Raw genomic sequence first — 14,114 nt, 5'->3', positions numbered from 1 at the left:
GGTTTTGTTTATTTAAAAAATATAAAATCAAACTACTCACAAGAGAGGTGCTTTAAGACCAGCACCTGGTGTCTTTGGCAGTATCAGTCTTTAGACCAGCTTGTCGTTCGGGTGCGTACCTGACTCCTGCTACACTTGTGGTCCCTCAGGTCAGAATGCACTCCCTCTTGCGCTGTCCACCTAGCTTCTACGCGTTTCGCAGATTTGCGTCATCAGGAAAGTTCCGATCGCCCCGAAACCTCCCTACTTGCCACTTCCCTTTCCTCTTTTCGTTATATTGTCACAAAAGTATCCAGGCACACCTGGCTGAAATCTCCCAACAACTCCCTGTGGTTTAACCCCAATCTGCAGGAACTATACTCCCTTCCTGATCACAATCGCTGGTACTCCAAGGGGGTTAAATATTTATGCCACCTGTACAATGCTCAGGGCTTTAAATCTTTTTCTCAGCTACGTTTAGATTTCGATTTACCAAGATCGTACCTATTTTATTACTACCAGCTCAGGCACGCTATCCGTGCCCAGTTTGGCTCCCTGGATGATCCCACTGACCTGCCCCCATTGGAAAAACTGCTCAGACAGCCAGATCCCACTAAAAGTGATAAATTAGGTGTGTTGCGCTGATAATAACTTATTTCTACGTACAAAATTACATAAGAAGAGAGACCCCCTTGTAAAACTTAATACAAAAGGGATCACAAGTGCAAAAAATAGACAATATAATAAATCATCCAGTGAAGTGCCAGTGAAGTGCTAGGAATAAATCCCTATTAAGACCAGCATGCAATCTTCATGGGCAACTGCAGCAAGTCAGTACAACCTCTGTCACATGGAAAAAATAGACACACCACAGTCCAATATTCATGGGATAGTTCCAAGTTTACAGACTTTACTCCTATGTAACTTTTCACTTCAGGACAGTGCCGCTCATGCAAAAAAAGAGAAAACACAGATATGGTGCAAATAACGTATGAATAAGGAAGAAAACCAATGCAATACAGCGATTGCACTCACGGAAGCCTCGATCACATTAGGCTCTGCTGTAAAGTAGTACGAACGCCGCTCAGTGCTTAGACGATCTCCTCAGGTGGATGGTCGCGTCACTCGGCTCCTCCCCCACGCGTATCGTCACTAGACACGCGACTTATTCATGGGCAACCCATGAATAAGTCGCGTGTCTAGTGACGATACGCGTGGGGGAGGAGCCGAGTGACGCGACCATCCACCTGAGGAGATCGTCTAAGCACTGAGCGGCGTTCGTACTACTTTACAGCAGAGCCTAATGTGATCGAGGCTTCCGTGAGTGCAATCGCTGTATTGCATTGGTTTTCTTCCTTATTCATACGTTATTTGCACCATATCTGTGTTTTCTCTTTTTTTGCATGAGCGGCACTGTCCTGAAGTGAAAAGTTACATAGGAGTAAAGTCTGTAAACTTGGAACTATCCCATGAATATTGGACTGTGGTGTGTCTATTTTTTCCATGTGACAGAGGTTGTACTGACTTGCTGCAGTTGCCCATGAAGATTGCATGCTGGTCTTAATAGGGATTTATTCCTAGCACTTCACTGGCACTTCACTGGATGATTTATTATATTGTCTATTTTTTGCACTTGTGATCCCTTTTGTATTAAGTTTTACAAGGGGGTCTCTCTTCTTATGTAATTTTGTACGTAGAAATAAGTTATTATCAGCGCAACACACCTAATTTATCACTATTATTGGTTTTGTACACTCTTTTTGTGTCTGCAGCGGTATTATTTAGTTTTTTATTTCTATACTTTTTCCTTGATTAATTAGTATTAGTAGCGCTGTAGTACCATATATTCAGATCCCACTAAACTTGTCTCCACCTATTATGCAGCCCTAATGACTGACTTTAACCCCAGGTTTCACAAAGCTCAGGTAAAATGGACCTCTCTGGACATCTCCCTGGTAGACGAGGACTGGTCAGAATTTAGTGATACGTATAAAACCTCTGTTATTGCTTCCCGGGACCGCATCATACAGGTAAAAATTTTCCATCTAGGTTACACAGGATGGGTCTCCTGCCCTCGGCTGCCTGTTTCCGCGGCTGTGGCCGGGAGGCCGATTTCTTACACTGGTTCTGGACATGCCCGGTAGTCCAGGACTTCTGGGAAGGAGTGGGTGCTTTCATCTCATTGGCGCTAGGCCTCGCAAACATAATCCACCCCAAGAACTGCCTATTAGGCATTTCTGGCGAATTACACCTATCATCACATGCCAAGAGACTGCTCCGTATACTCTTCTTCTATGTTAAAAAAGCTATTTTACTGTCCTGGAAGGGCACACAGACCTCTCTGAAATCCCTCTGGTTAAAACTTATTAATGACGCTATCCCACTGTATAAACTTACTTTTGAACTCCGGAAATGGAACAAAACCTTCCACAAAATTTGGGGTAGATGGTTGGCTAGTCCACTAACCCTCTCCCAGCACTGATTGTACTACTCTTGCTTGACCATTGATGGGCCATGCCTCACGGATCTCCGCTTTTGCTATATCCAGGTATTATACCTGATCCTTTTACCACTGTGTCTACTTTATATTTTGCACTGATGTCAGTTTATTTTTCTATGTTTGAGTGTATTGCCTAACGTTTATGACCAGGTTGTCTGGTGGTTTTTTTTTGTATGTTTTTCTGTTTGTTGGTTTGTCTTAAACCTAATAAAAATATCTTTAAAAAAAAAAAAAGGATAAACACTGCAGTCTTGGTTACTGATTCCCTGTTTCCATTGTGAAGACTGAGGAGAAGAATAAATTCAATACCTTTGCCATCTCTCTATCTTTTGTAACCAGATTCTGTTCATCATTCTTAACAGGGCCAATATGATCCATCCTCCCTCTTTTACTATTTATATACTTAAAGCAGATTTCCACCCAAAAGTGGAACTTTCGCTCATCGGATCCCCCTTACCCGCAAAGGCGGCAGCAGCACCCGACAGCTGATGGAAACGTCAGCTGCGGGTGCCAACATCGCTAGGTAACAGGTAAGTGTCCATTCATTAAAAGCCAGCAGCTGCAGTATGTTTAGATGCTGGTTTAAAAAAAAATTTGGGCGGAACACAGCTTTAAAGAATTTCTTGGGATTTTTTTTACTCTCCTCCGCTATGTGTCTTTGGTGTTCTATCCTAGCCGCCCTGATTGCACCCTAACATTTCTTATTGCATTTTTTGTAAAGTTGGAATGCTAAAAATGATCCCTCAGCCCTGTATTTTTTTGAAGGCCTTCTCCTTTGCTTTTATATGCATTTTTACGTTGAAGTTGCCAGGGCTGGGCTCAGCCCTTCCTTCTCAGAGCTCTGTGCTCAGCTGTCGGTTAATTGCCAAAGTCTCTTCCTTCCACAGTAACTCACCTGGTCTTCATTTCCTGCTCTTCAGCTAGAGCTGCTGGTTATATAAACTCCTTGGATCAGATCTTCAGTGCCTTTCCCTTGGTCCACATACCTGGACTCTCTCTGCTGTGTTTTCCTGTGAAAGACTTTTGCATGGCTTACTTCCCTTCTGGTTCATGTTCCCTTCTGGTTCATGATCCTGTTTGCTGCACCCAACTTCGCTGATCTCTGGACTCCTGTTTCTCTGGCTTGTTCTGAATACCTGTTCTGGTTACCGAACTCTGGCTATGTTTTGACTATGTTTGCTCTGTTTATACCATTTTATTAAATAGTGTGATTTTTACTGAACCTTTGTCTGATTCATGGTTCTTGACAGGAGTTAAGCCACCCAGGACTTTTGTTAGCTCTTTTAAATTTATTTCCCATTGGGATGCACGGCTAATACCCTTAATATGCTCTTAATGCACACCCATTTTCCTCTGTGTTCTTTGTTTCTAGGATTTTATCTCATTTTATATCTTCAAGCATCATTTATGGAAGTTGGCGCTTTTGAAATTCAGTGTCTTTGTATTCCCCTTATGTTTCCTATTTGTGTGATTTATACTGAAACGAATTGACCTGTAGTCGCTGTTTCTTAAGTTGCTCCATGTCGACATACCAAGACTGGCGAGGCCAGTCCGGAGCCACCAGAATGCCTTCGGCCTTGAACCTGCACAAAAGCCGCGGAAGAAGCTTGAGTGGAAGGAAGGCATAAATCAGACGATACTGGCCCCTATTCCCCCCCCCCCCCCGGGCCACCAGAGCATCTGTGGTGTCTCCCAGAGGATACCGTGACCTTGCCACAAACATTGATACCCCGTTCTGTTGAGCTGAGACGCCAACAGATCCCCCTTAGTGGTGCTCCACCACAGACATATCAGATGAAACACGTCCAGATAAAGGGACCGCTCTCCTTTGTCTAACACCTGCCGACTGAGATAGTCCATCTGCCAGTTTTCCATTCCTGGAATGTGTACGGCGGAGAGGACTGGAATGGAGTGGTCTGCCCACTGCAGAATGCTGGCTACTGCCAGAGCCGCTAACACACTTATTGTTCCGCCCTGATAGTGTCTTTGTATTCCCCTTTTGTTTCCTATTTGTGTGATTTATACTGAAACTAATTGACCTGTAGTCGCTGTTTCTTAAGTTGCTCTATGTCAACGTACCAAGACCGCCGAGGCCAGTCATGAGCCACCAGAATGACCAGAATGCCTTCGGCCTCGAACCTGCACAAAAGCCGCGGAAGAAGCTCGAGAGGAAGGAAGGCATAAATCAGACGATACTGGCCCCCTCCCCCCAGGCCACCAGAGCATCTGTGGTGTCTCCCAGAGGATCTCGTGACCTTGCCACAAACCTCGGTACCGTTCTGTTGAGCCGAGACGCCAACAGATCCCCCTTAGTGGTGCTCCACCATAGACATATCAGATGAAACACGTCCGGATGAAGGGACCGTTCTCCACTGTCTAACACCTGCCAACTGATATAGTCTGTCTGCCTGTTTTCCCCCCCTGGAATGTGTACGGCGGAGAGGACTGGAATGGAGTGGTCTGCCCACTGACGAATGTTGGCTACTGCCAGAGCCGCTAACACACTTTTTGTTCTGCCCTGATAATTGACATAAGCCACAGACGTATCATTGTCCGAGCCTGCTCGCCCGAATTTCCAAGACATTGATCGGTAGTCTGGATCTCTCCAGCGTCCAACAACCCTGAGTGGAGCGCAGTCCCAAGACACCTTCCTACCCAGACAGACTGGCATCCGTAGTGAGCACTGTTCAATAAAAAGGGGAGAAAAGATTTGCCCTACCGAAGAAATGGAGAGCAAAGCCACTAGACCAGGGAACCGCTGGTTTCTCAGCTCAGCTAGATCTGATTGCCCAGAGACTTTGGACACTTGTCCCATTTTACCAGGATCTCCCTTAGGAGGGACCTCGTATTCAACTGTGCAAACGGGACCGCCTCGAAGGTAGACACCATCAGGCCCAGCACCCACATGCAAGTCGGGAGGGAGGACTACCTGCTGGACAGCAATAGAAGAATTGCAGCATGCAACTTCTGGAGTTTGTCCAGAGGGAGGAACACTCTGGCCAGACTTGAATCCAGAGTCAGACCCAGATAATTCAATTTCCTGGATGGAATCAGATCAGACTTCTGGTAGTTCAGAAGCCAACCGAACGGCTTCATGGCCTGTATAGTGATCTCCATATCATCCATCAAGGCAGAAGAGGACTCTGCTTGTAGGAGGAGGTCATCCAGAGAAAGGTACTAAAGGTAAATATAAATATAAAAAAATAGGTACCTTGAGCTACTACTATTTTCACTGCCATCTGAGATGTAGACAGGGCTGTCTGCCCACCAAGCATTGAAGTAGCGCACAATATTTGGATGTTCAAGACGAGCTAAAGCCTTTACTTCGTCTAAATGTCCTTTACGCCTAAAAACACAAAATAAAACATATCATGAAAAGAGATACTAAGGAACATCTTCAAAGTAAATAAAATCATTAAAGCCCACTATATGCAAAAGAGATATATACGATTTAAAACTGGTTTCAATAGTAACATGCTAGAATAAGACAGCCTACGACCTTTTTATTCTCCGTAATACAAAAATCCATACCAAAAAGTGGAATGCCCTCTTAATGGCAGCAGATGGTACTGTATGAAGACCAGGGAAAAAACTCAGATATCATACCATTTAAATCCTTTTAAATCCCCATAAGATGTAAAAACTATTATATGATTATCTCCAAAATATGTAATAAAACTCAAACTGAAAAATGCAATTCATGGTTACATACGTAACTCTGAGCAGTGAATTACAATGCCCAGCTTGCCAAGGAGGCACCCAGAGGAGGGAGGAGCGGTCAGCCCTGGCAGGGGATTGTCGAAGAGGAGGTAAGGGACCACTCTATTCAAAAGGTTGCATAGAGCAGGTGAGTTTGGCCTCTTTTTAACACAAAAAAACAGCCTCAAATATCACTTTAAGGAACACACATAATTAGACAAATTAATAGGTTGCCATTGTTGGCTTTCTGAAACTACTAGTTGCTATACTATATTGTGAATATTTCTGAGTTACTGATACATATGCAGGAAATTAAAGATGCAAAAAAAAATCAGAATTGTGTCTATACTTGTTCTGGGCCAAACATATATTAAAGACAAACCAAATAAATATATTGAGCTACCAAATACAAAATAAAAAAGGACTGCCTCATCCACTACACATAAAAATATTAAAGCCAAAGCATTAGCAAGATGACAGCCAGGGAACTAGACTTTGTAAAAGGAGAAGTCAGCAGTAGCAGTCTTCATATTTTTTATTTTTTTATTTTACAAAACAAATCAGTGCAGCTGCAAGGCTCAGGTAAAAACAACATAAGAGAAAAAAAAAATCTTTCAGGATGGCACACTTGAGAGATGACTGGTCACGCTGACAGGAAACACAATCAACACGAGGTTAAAAGGCCCCTTCCTTGCCCCTGCACCTCAGTTCTGCCAAAGTAATAGGTTATCCTGGTGCAAGAGGGAAACTTTTCCCATTGTAATAACATCAAACCAGGGGTGGGAAGTAGGCCCGCAACCCTGGAAGATTTTCTAGAAAAGCAGTTACCGGTAAGTGTAACTGGTAATATTTTCTAGTTATCTTCTAGGACGGCACACCTGAGAGGATAGACAAAAAGTTCAGTTTTGTGAGTAGTTTTCCATTATTATTTTATTTCATTAAACTGTCAACGGTAACACACTAGGCTGGCTTTTTCTTCTTTTTTGTTACAAAAAGTTCAAGGCCTACCTTAGGGTGGGACTACCGATTTTCATGATGAGAAAAATGCAATTTTTTTAATTGGTCATTAAAAAATGATTGTGTGTAGGCTCCAGAGCATTTTTCTCGACGAGAGAAATGGGCATTAAAAATCTAGAACATGCTCTATTTTTTTTCACGTCGTCGTTTTTTTTGTCGTGAAAAACGGTTGTGTGTAGGCTTTAACGATGGGTAAAAACACGCGCATGCTCAGAAGCAAGTTATGAGAAGGGAAATTTGCATAATCAGCCCAAAGGGTGGCACCAATCGAATGGAACTTCCCCTTTATAGTGCCGTTGTACGTGTTGTACGTCACCGCGCTTTGCTCGAGCATTTTTTTTTCACGATTGTGTGTATGCACAAGGCAGGCTTGACAAGAATCACATTGAGAAAAACTTTGTTTTTTTCCATGACATGAAAAATGTCAGATCCTGAGGTGATAGAAGTTCCACTCTATAATGTTTAAGGAAGGTGTCCTCCTTCGCCCATGTGGCTGTCCGACAAATCTGTTCTATTGAGGAACTGGCTCTTTCTGCCCATGAGGCCGCCAGAGATCTTGTGGAATGGGTTTTGAGGTCTTCTGTTGGTATTGGGAACCCTGTTTGCTCATAAGCTTTACCTATAGTCTGTCTGATCCACCTAGCCACTGTAGTTCTAGATGCTCCCTTTCTGGGGCCGCTAAATGGAACTAAAAGATGACTCGACTCCCTGAAGTCTTTCACCCGATCTGCATATGTCAGTTAACACCTTCTGACATCTAGCAAATTTCATTTTTTCCTCTTTCTCTAGTTTTTTGGGTTTTCACAAAAAAATTATCTCATGTGATCTTTGAAACTGGGAGGCGACCTTGGGAAGATACAGTTGGTCTTGCCTCCAAACCACTCTATCCTCCAGTACCTACAAAAAGGGCTCCTAATTGATAGGGCCCTGCAGGTCGCTTACTTCTGGCTGAAGTGATGGCTAGTGAAAAAGCAAATTTGAGCGTCAACATTTTTTACTGAAATTTCTAGTACTGGTTCGAAAGGCGCTTTTGTCAGCGCCTCCAGGACCAGCGTCAGATTCCACCGTGGGAATCTGTTAATTTTAATGGGGGTCAACCTCTCCCTCGCTAACAGAAACCTTTTAATCAGAGGCTCCAGCGCAAGCCTCTGGTCCATAAACACAGACAGTGCTGCTATTTGTACTTTTAGGGTGTTCAGGGCATCCCCTGATCCACCCCACCCTGCAAAAATTCAAGTACCACTGGTACCAAAGACCTAGAGATTTTTCTATCCTGGCACCAATGTGAAAAAATCTTCCATATCTTTGAGTAGATCTTTCTAGCGACCAGCTTCTGGCTTCCTAGGAGGGTTTCAATAACTCTTTTAGAGCATTCCTTGTCTCAGATTATCTCCCTCTCAAAAGCCAGGACGTCAAGTTGAAGAACCACAGGTCAGGAAGACGGGCTGGCCTCTGTCAAAGGAGATCCTGTCTGTGGAGGGGAAACAGACCATTACCTCAGAGTAGGAAACTATGGGCCAGATTCACAGACAGCGGCGTATGTTTGAGCAGGCGTAGCGCATCTCATATGCGATACGACGACATAACATAGAGAGGCAAGACCAGTATTCACAAAGCACTTGCTCCCTAAGTTACGTCGGCGTAGCGTAAATGGGCCGGCGTAAGCCCGCCTAATTCAAATTTGGAAGGTAGTGGGCGTGTTGTATTAAAATTTACCGTGACCCCATGTAAATGAATGGCCGAACGAACGGCGCATGCTCAGAATCACGTTGCATATACTCCCTAAGATACGACGGCTCAATGCGTACGACGTGAACGTAACCTACGCCCAGCCCCATTCACGTACGACTTACACAAACAACGTAAAATCTGACGGCTGTTCCGACGTCCATACCCTAACATGACTTACCCCTGCTTTATGAGGGATAATTTTACGCCGGACGTACAACTTCCGTAAACGGCGTAGCTTACTGCGACGGGCGCAAGTACGTTCGTGAATCGGTGTATCTAGGTCATTTACATATTCGACGTGTAAATCAATGGAAGCGCCCCTAGCGGCCAGCGTAAATATGCACCCAAGATACGACGGCGTAGGAGACTTATGTCGGTCGGATGGAGCCAGAATTCAGGCGTATCTGGTTTCAAGAATACGGCGCATAGATACGACGGCGCATCCGTGGACTTACGCGGCGTATAAGAAGATACGTCGGCGTAAGTCGTTCGTGAATCTGGGCCTATGTCCTTTTGGCCAACATGGGCTATCAGGATCAGTTTGCACTCTGAGTGGGCCAGCTTTTGTAGCACCCGAGGAATTAATGCTAATGGGGGAAAGACGTATGCTAGGTAGCAATCCCAGTCCTGTGCTAGAGCATCCACCCTTTCTGATCCCCCCTCTCAGAGAGAAAAATCGCTCCACCTTCCTGTTAACTCTGTGGGTAAAAAGGTCTATCTCCGGCACTCCAAACGGCTGATTTATATGAAGGAACACATCTTGGTTTAACTCCAATGCTTAGGAAATCTGCCACCAAATTGGTGGCCCCCTTCGTGTGGTCCGGCGATATGGAATGAAGGGTTCCTTTGGCCATACCTAGAACTTCTAAAGCCAATTTTAGGAGTCTCTTGGACCTTGTCCCCCCTGATGGTTCAGGTAAGAGGGGTTGTCCGATAGTATTTTGACTTCTAGTCCTTGAACCCTGCCTCTGAAAGCCTTCAATGCTTGACCCACCTCCAGGAGCTCCCTGTGGTTGGAGGAGGCCCTTGCTTGGGTTGGGGTTCAGGAACCCTGTGCTCGAAGGTCCTCCAAGTGAGCGCTCCAACCCCAGGCACTCATGTTGTTTGTGATCTTTACTGGGTTCCACTGGGCCCAAGGATGAACCGATGTGAGCCTGTCTTGGCCCAGCCATCAATTCAGGGATGCTCTTAATTTTGCCAAGATAGAAATGCAGGAGGTCATTAGTCCTAGGACTCTCATAACCTGTCTGCGAGAGCAGTCCCTGGGTTCCATTAGTGAGGAAACTGCAGTTACCACTTTTTCCCTTTGGGAGAAAGAGTTTTTGAGCCCTTGCATCCACTAAGTATTCCAGGAAAGTTGTTTTTATCTGGGGTGGTTTGAGAGATGACTTCTCCCAGTTCACTATCCAACCCAAGATCTCCAAAGTGAGAATCACTTTGTCTACATCTGCTCTCACTTGTTCTAAAGATGGGCTGCAAATCAAAAGGTAATCTTGATAGGGTAGAAGGGAAATCTCTTGCAGATGCAGGTAAGCCACTGCCTCTGCTAGGATCTTTGAGAAGTTCCAACCGATAGCCTTCTATTAGAATCTGCTAGATATAGGGGCTCTCAGATCTTTCTCCACCGAGGAACAAAGTGAGAAAGTCTTCCCCCTACCCTGACCCTGGCGTCACTTGGGCTGCTTATTGGTGTCTTTGGGTCTAGAAAAGAGCAGACCACACTTTTGTCTGTTCTTTCCCTTCCCCCAACTTCTGTTTGAGTCCGTCAACCGTTCCACACGATCCTGTGGGAGCTTTTCATTACAATACCCTCACCTTTTTGCTCTAGGGGGAGGGGGGTTTGGGCTCAGGCCTGTGGGCCCCTTGAGAAGATCCACTGAGATGCTAGGGAGATAAAAGATAAGACAGCACCCATAAATATTAACAGGCTGTAAATCCATCTCCTTGCTCCCCCCCCCCAAGGGGAGTGGGTAAGACTTCCCTTACCCAACCACTTGCCAAACAGAGGAAGACTCACCACCTGTGGCCTCCTCATGGGTTGCAGCCACCACTGCATCCTCCTCTCTCAATTCCTGGTCACATTTGTCTTCCTGTGGGTAAGAAGATGAGAGGGGCTCGTGGGACCTCCGCCTAGCGCCCTTCCGGATATTTATGGGTCTGGCCGCCACTGTCCGGTGCCATTTTGCTGGAGCCCCGCCACTGGAAGTGACCCCCTGGCTGGACCCGCAGCCCTCCCCGTCTTTGGCGTCCAGCAACCGGGGGGGGGACCCCCCACTACCAACTTCAGGTCCAACAGAAAATAATAAACGTTTCGCTGCCAGGAAACACAATCAAAAACTGGGGTGCAGGGGGAAGGAAGTGGCATTTTAACCTCATGTGTTGATTGTGTTTCCTGTCAGGTGGACCAGTCATCTCTCAGGTGTGCTGTCCTGAAAGTTGACTAGAAAAATAATGGTGCTCCACTCTAAAAATGCCATCAATCACAATTACCATTGGAGGCAAGATAACACAAGTCAATGTCCCCAGCAGTAATAAGCTTAGACATAGAGCTTAGGTCTAATTGACAAATTAGTAAATAAGATAAAAGGTACATATCGTAAAGCCTCGTATTTTGCTTTCCAGTCTTCATATTTCTCTCAAATAACATTTCATTTAAAGCGAATTTCTAGGCTATACATAATACTTACTTGGGTCTCACAGGTATTTCTTTCACAGCATAGTCCATGTCATCCAGAATTTTCCTTGCTTTGAACACGCGGCCAAATGATCCTGAAGCTAGTTTAGTGATGTCCTTAAAATCTTTAAGTGGACTGGCACAACAAAAATAAAGAAAATGTACCCTCATTACTGATAGTTTGTTAAATACTTATATATTATTCTGTGCAATTACCTACAACTATACAACTTGCTTGTACAAATGAATAAAGAACTTGGCCAAGCATAATTTCCATCTAGACATAGGCAAATCACATATGTGAGTTACATACTTGTGACAAATGTTCGCTAAAATGTATAAAAAAAAGTATATACTGCATACAGTATTCATCATCAGAAAAATAGTTCAATTACATTACAGTATTTGTAATTTTAATACAATGCATACAACTGCTTATTTTTTTAGGAAATCATGAAATGCCCATTGACACGCTCCTGTGTATATTAACACACCTTTTTTGTGTGCATTTTTCTTGTTGCATTTTGGGCAACCAACAAGCCTCAATGCATGCAAAATGTATCTGCACTATTTTTGGCAATGCAGCACACACCACAATGCATGGAGCATTCACATTTATCTGTTGTGGTGCACTGTAGTGCAAGTGTTTTTCTTTAACTGTGTATTTCTACAGTATATGTTGCATTAACGGGCAGCACAGTTGTTGGCACTTCCGCCTGGAAGCACTAGGGTTTTCGGTTTGAATGCCGACCATGGCACTACCTGGTATTCCTCCCACACTCCAAAGACATGCGGGTAGGTTAATTGGCTAAATTAACCCCAGTATGTGTATCTATGAATGTGAGTTAGGGACCATAGATCGTAAGCTCCTTGAGGGCAGGAACTTATCAAAATGTACATAAAGTGCTGCGTAAATAGATGGCGCTTGTTAATACTAATCTCAAGAGTATACATAAATATGGATCCTAAATAAAACCATGGAAGAGTGAAGGTCATACAACAAATGGAGCATTTGACTGCTGCCCTTAGAGACAAAATAGAGGAGCATAGCATGCGATTTACTGTGACTAGTTTTACTATTCAGATGAATACTTATCATTTTTCTAACCTGCAAGCATTTTCTGCAGTGGATTTGATTTGAGGATCCGTCACCCCTGCCCCTTTCCTAGGGTGTCTCTCTTCCCATAAAAAATGTTTCAAAATGTTTTTTGCCATTTGTTAATACCATGGGTGTGACTGCTCAAGTCTATATTCTACAGGTTCTGAATTTTGTACTACACCTAAACTCTTTTCGCTAGCCGCTAATTTAAGGTGTATGTAAAAGCGGAACAATTAGACCTTGACTAGGGGGGCAGTGTGTTATGAAAGCCGAGCTACTATCTCTGGGAGTTGCTGTAAAATATACTGGGGGCCGAGTGGGATCCCACTGGAATGGTTGTACGGGCCACAAGTGGCTGAGGGTTTTGGTGCAATGAGGCCTATCCCCCCGCCTCCCCCCCTTTCCATTCGCCTGCTAACACACTATGCGGTAGGCTAGCAGAGGCCTCCCCCTTTGCTCTGTGGGGGAACTCGCTTCCGTCATTGGTATGGCCCCCGAGGGGGGTATTCTTTCTGTGAGGGGGGGTTGGTGGGAGACGGGGGTTGTGCAGCCTGCAGCTTCTAAACTGTACTCGGTATGTGTTTATCTGTTGACCCCACTGCGTGGGGAGAAGTCTTTCTCATACGCATGATCAATCACCTTGTGTGGTAACTCATTGTATCTTCATTCTTTACTGCTGCATACCATGTTGAATTATGTATGGCGAATGTCTGGCAACTGTATATTTGCTCTGTTTATTTAACATCAATAAAAAACTCTTTGTTAAAAAAAATAAAATAATTTAAGGTGTATGTACTGTATATGGGATTTAATGAGGTCTAACACATTTTATCTCAATGGTAGTTTTGAAATGTGCACCTGCGGGGCTAGTGACCAACTTTAATTGTGGTGCAGTCTTCTGTACACTTTTGTTTTATGGTTTTCTAATTTTGTTTTGCTGATGACTGTTCTGCATGGCCTATTTGTACCAATTCATATTGTCTTGTCATGTTGTGTTTTTTTTTTTTTTTTTACACATACCAATTAAAAAAACAAAAACAATGGCAGTAGTTTAACCACTTCAGCCCTGGAAAGATTTACCTCCTAATGACCAGGCAATTTTTTGCGATATGGCACTGCGCCGCTTTAACTGACAATTGCGTGCTCGTGCGACGCTGTACTCAAACATGATTGATGTCCTTTTTCCCCACAATTAGAGCTTTGTTTTAGTGGTATTTGATCACCAGTGCAGTTTTTATTTTTTGCGCTATAAACAAAAAAAGACTGACAATTTTGAAAAAGAAAATTTCGCAAAAAAGCATATATTGATTGGTTTGGAGAAACGTTATAGCATCTACAACCTATGGGATAGATTTATGGACTTTTTAAAATAGTTTTTACTGTAATGGCGGTGATCTGAATTTTTTTTGCGGTAC

General features: G+C 44.0%; 1 protein-coding gene across 2 annotated transcripts in view; it reads right to left on the bottom strand.

Moving 5' to 3' along the window:
- The window catches only part of LOC120937509 (interferon-induced, double-stranded RNA-activated protein kinase-like), a 349,209-nt gene that overhangs the window by 63,774 nt on the left and 271,321 nt on the right, over nt 1-14,114 (bottom strand). For both annotated transcript variants that reach the window (XM_040350786.1, XM_040350787.1), the window contains exons 19-20: nt 11,614-11,736; nt 5,691-5,825 (exon numbers count right to left, since the gene is read on the bottom strand). In XM_040350786.1, the coding sequence (XP_040206720.1) occupies nt 5,691-5,825; nt 11,614-11,736 (258 nt within the window). The remainder of the gene's footprint in view (nt 1-5,690; nt 5,826-11,613; nt 11,737-14,114) is intronic.

The sequence above is a fragment of the Rana temporaria genome, chromosome 4 (genome assembly GCF_905171775.1).
Source record: "Rana temporaria chromosome 4, aRanTem1.1, whole genome shotgun sequence".
Lineage (NCBI taxonomy): Eukaryota > Metazoa > Chordata > Amphibia > Anura > Ranidae > Rana > Rana temporaria.
The sequence above is the reverse complement of the archived record's forward strand: the minus strand, read 5'-3'. Positions and strand labels throughout refer to the sequence as shown.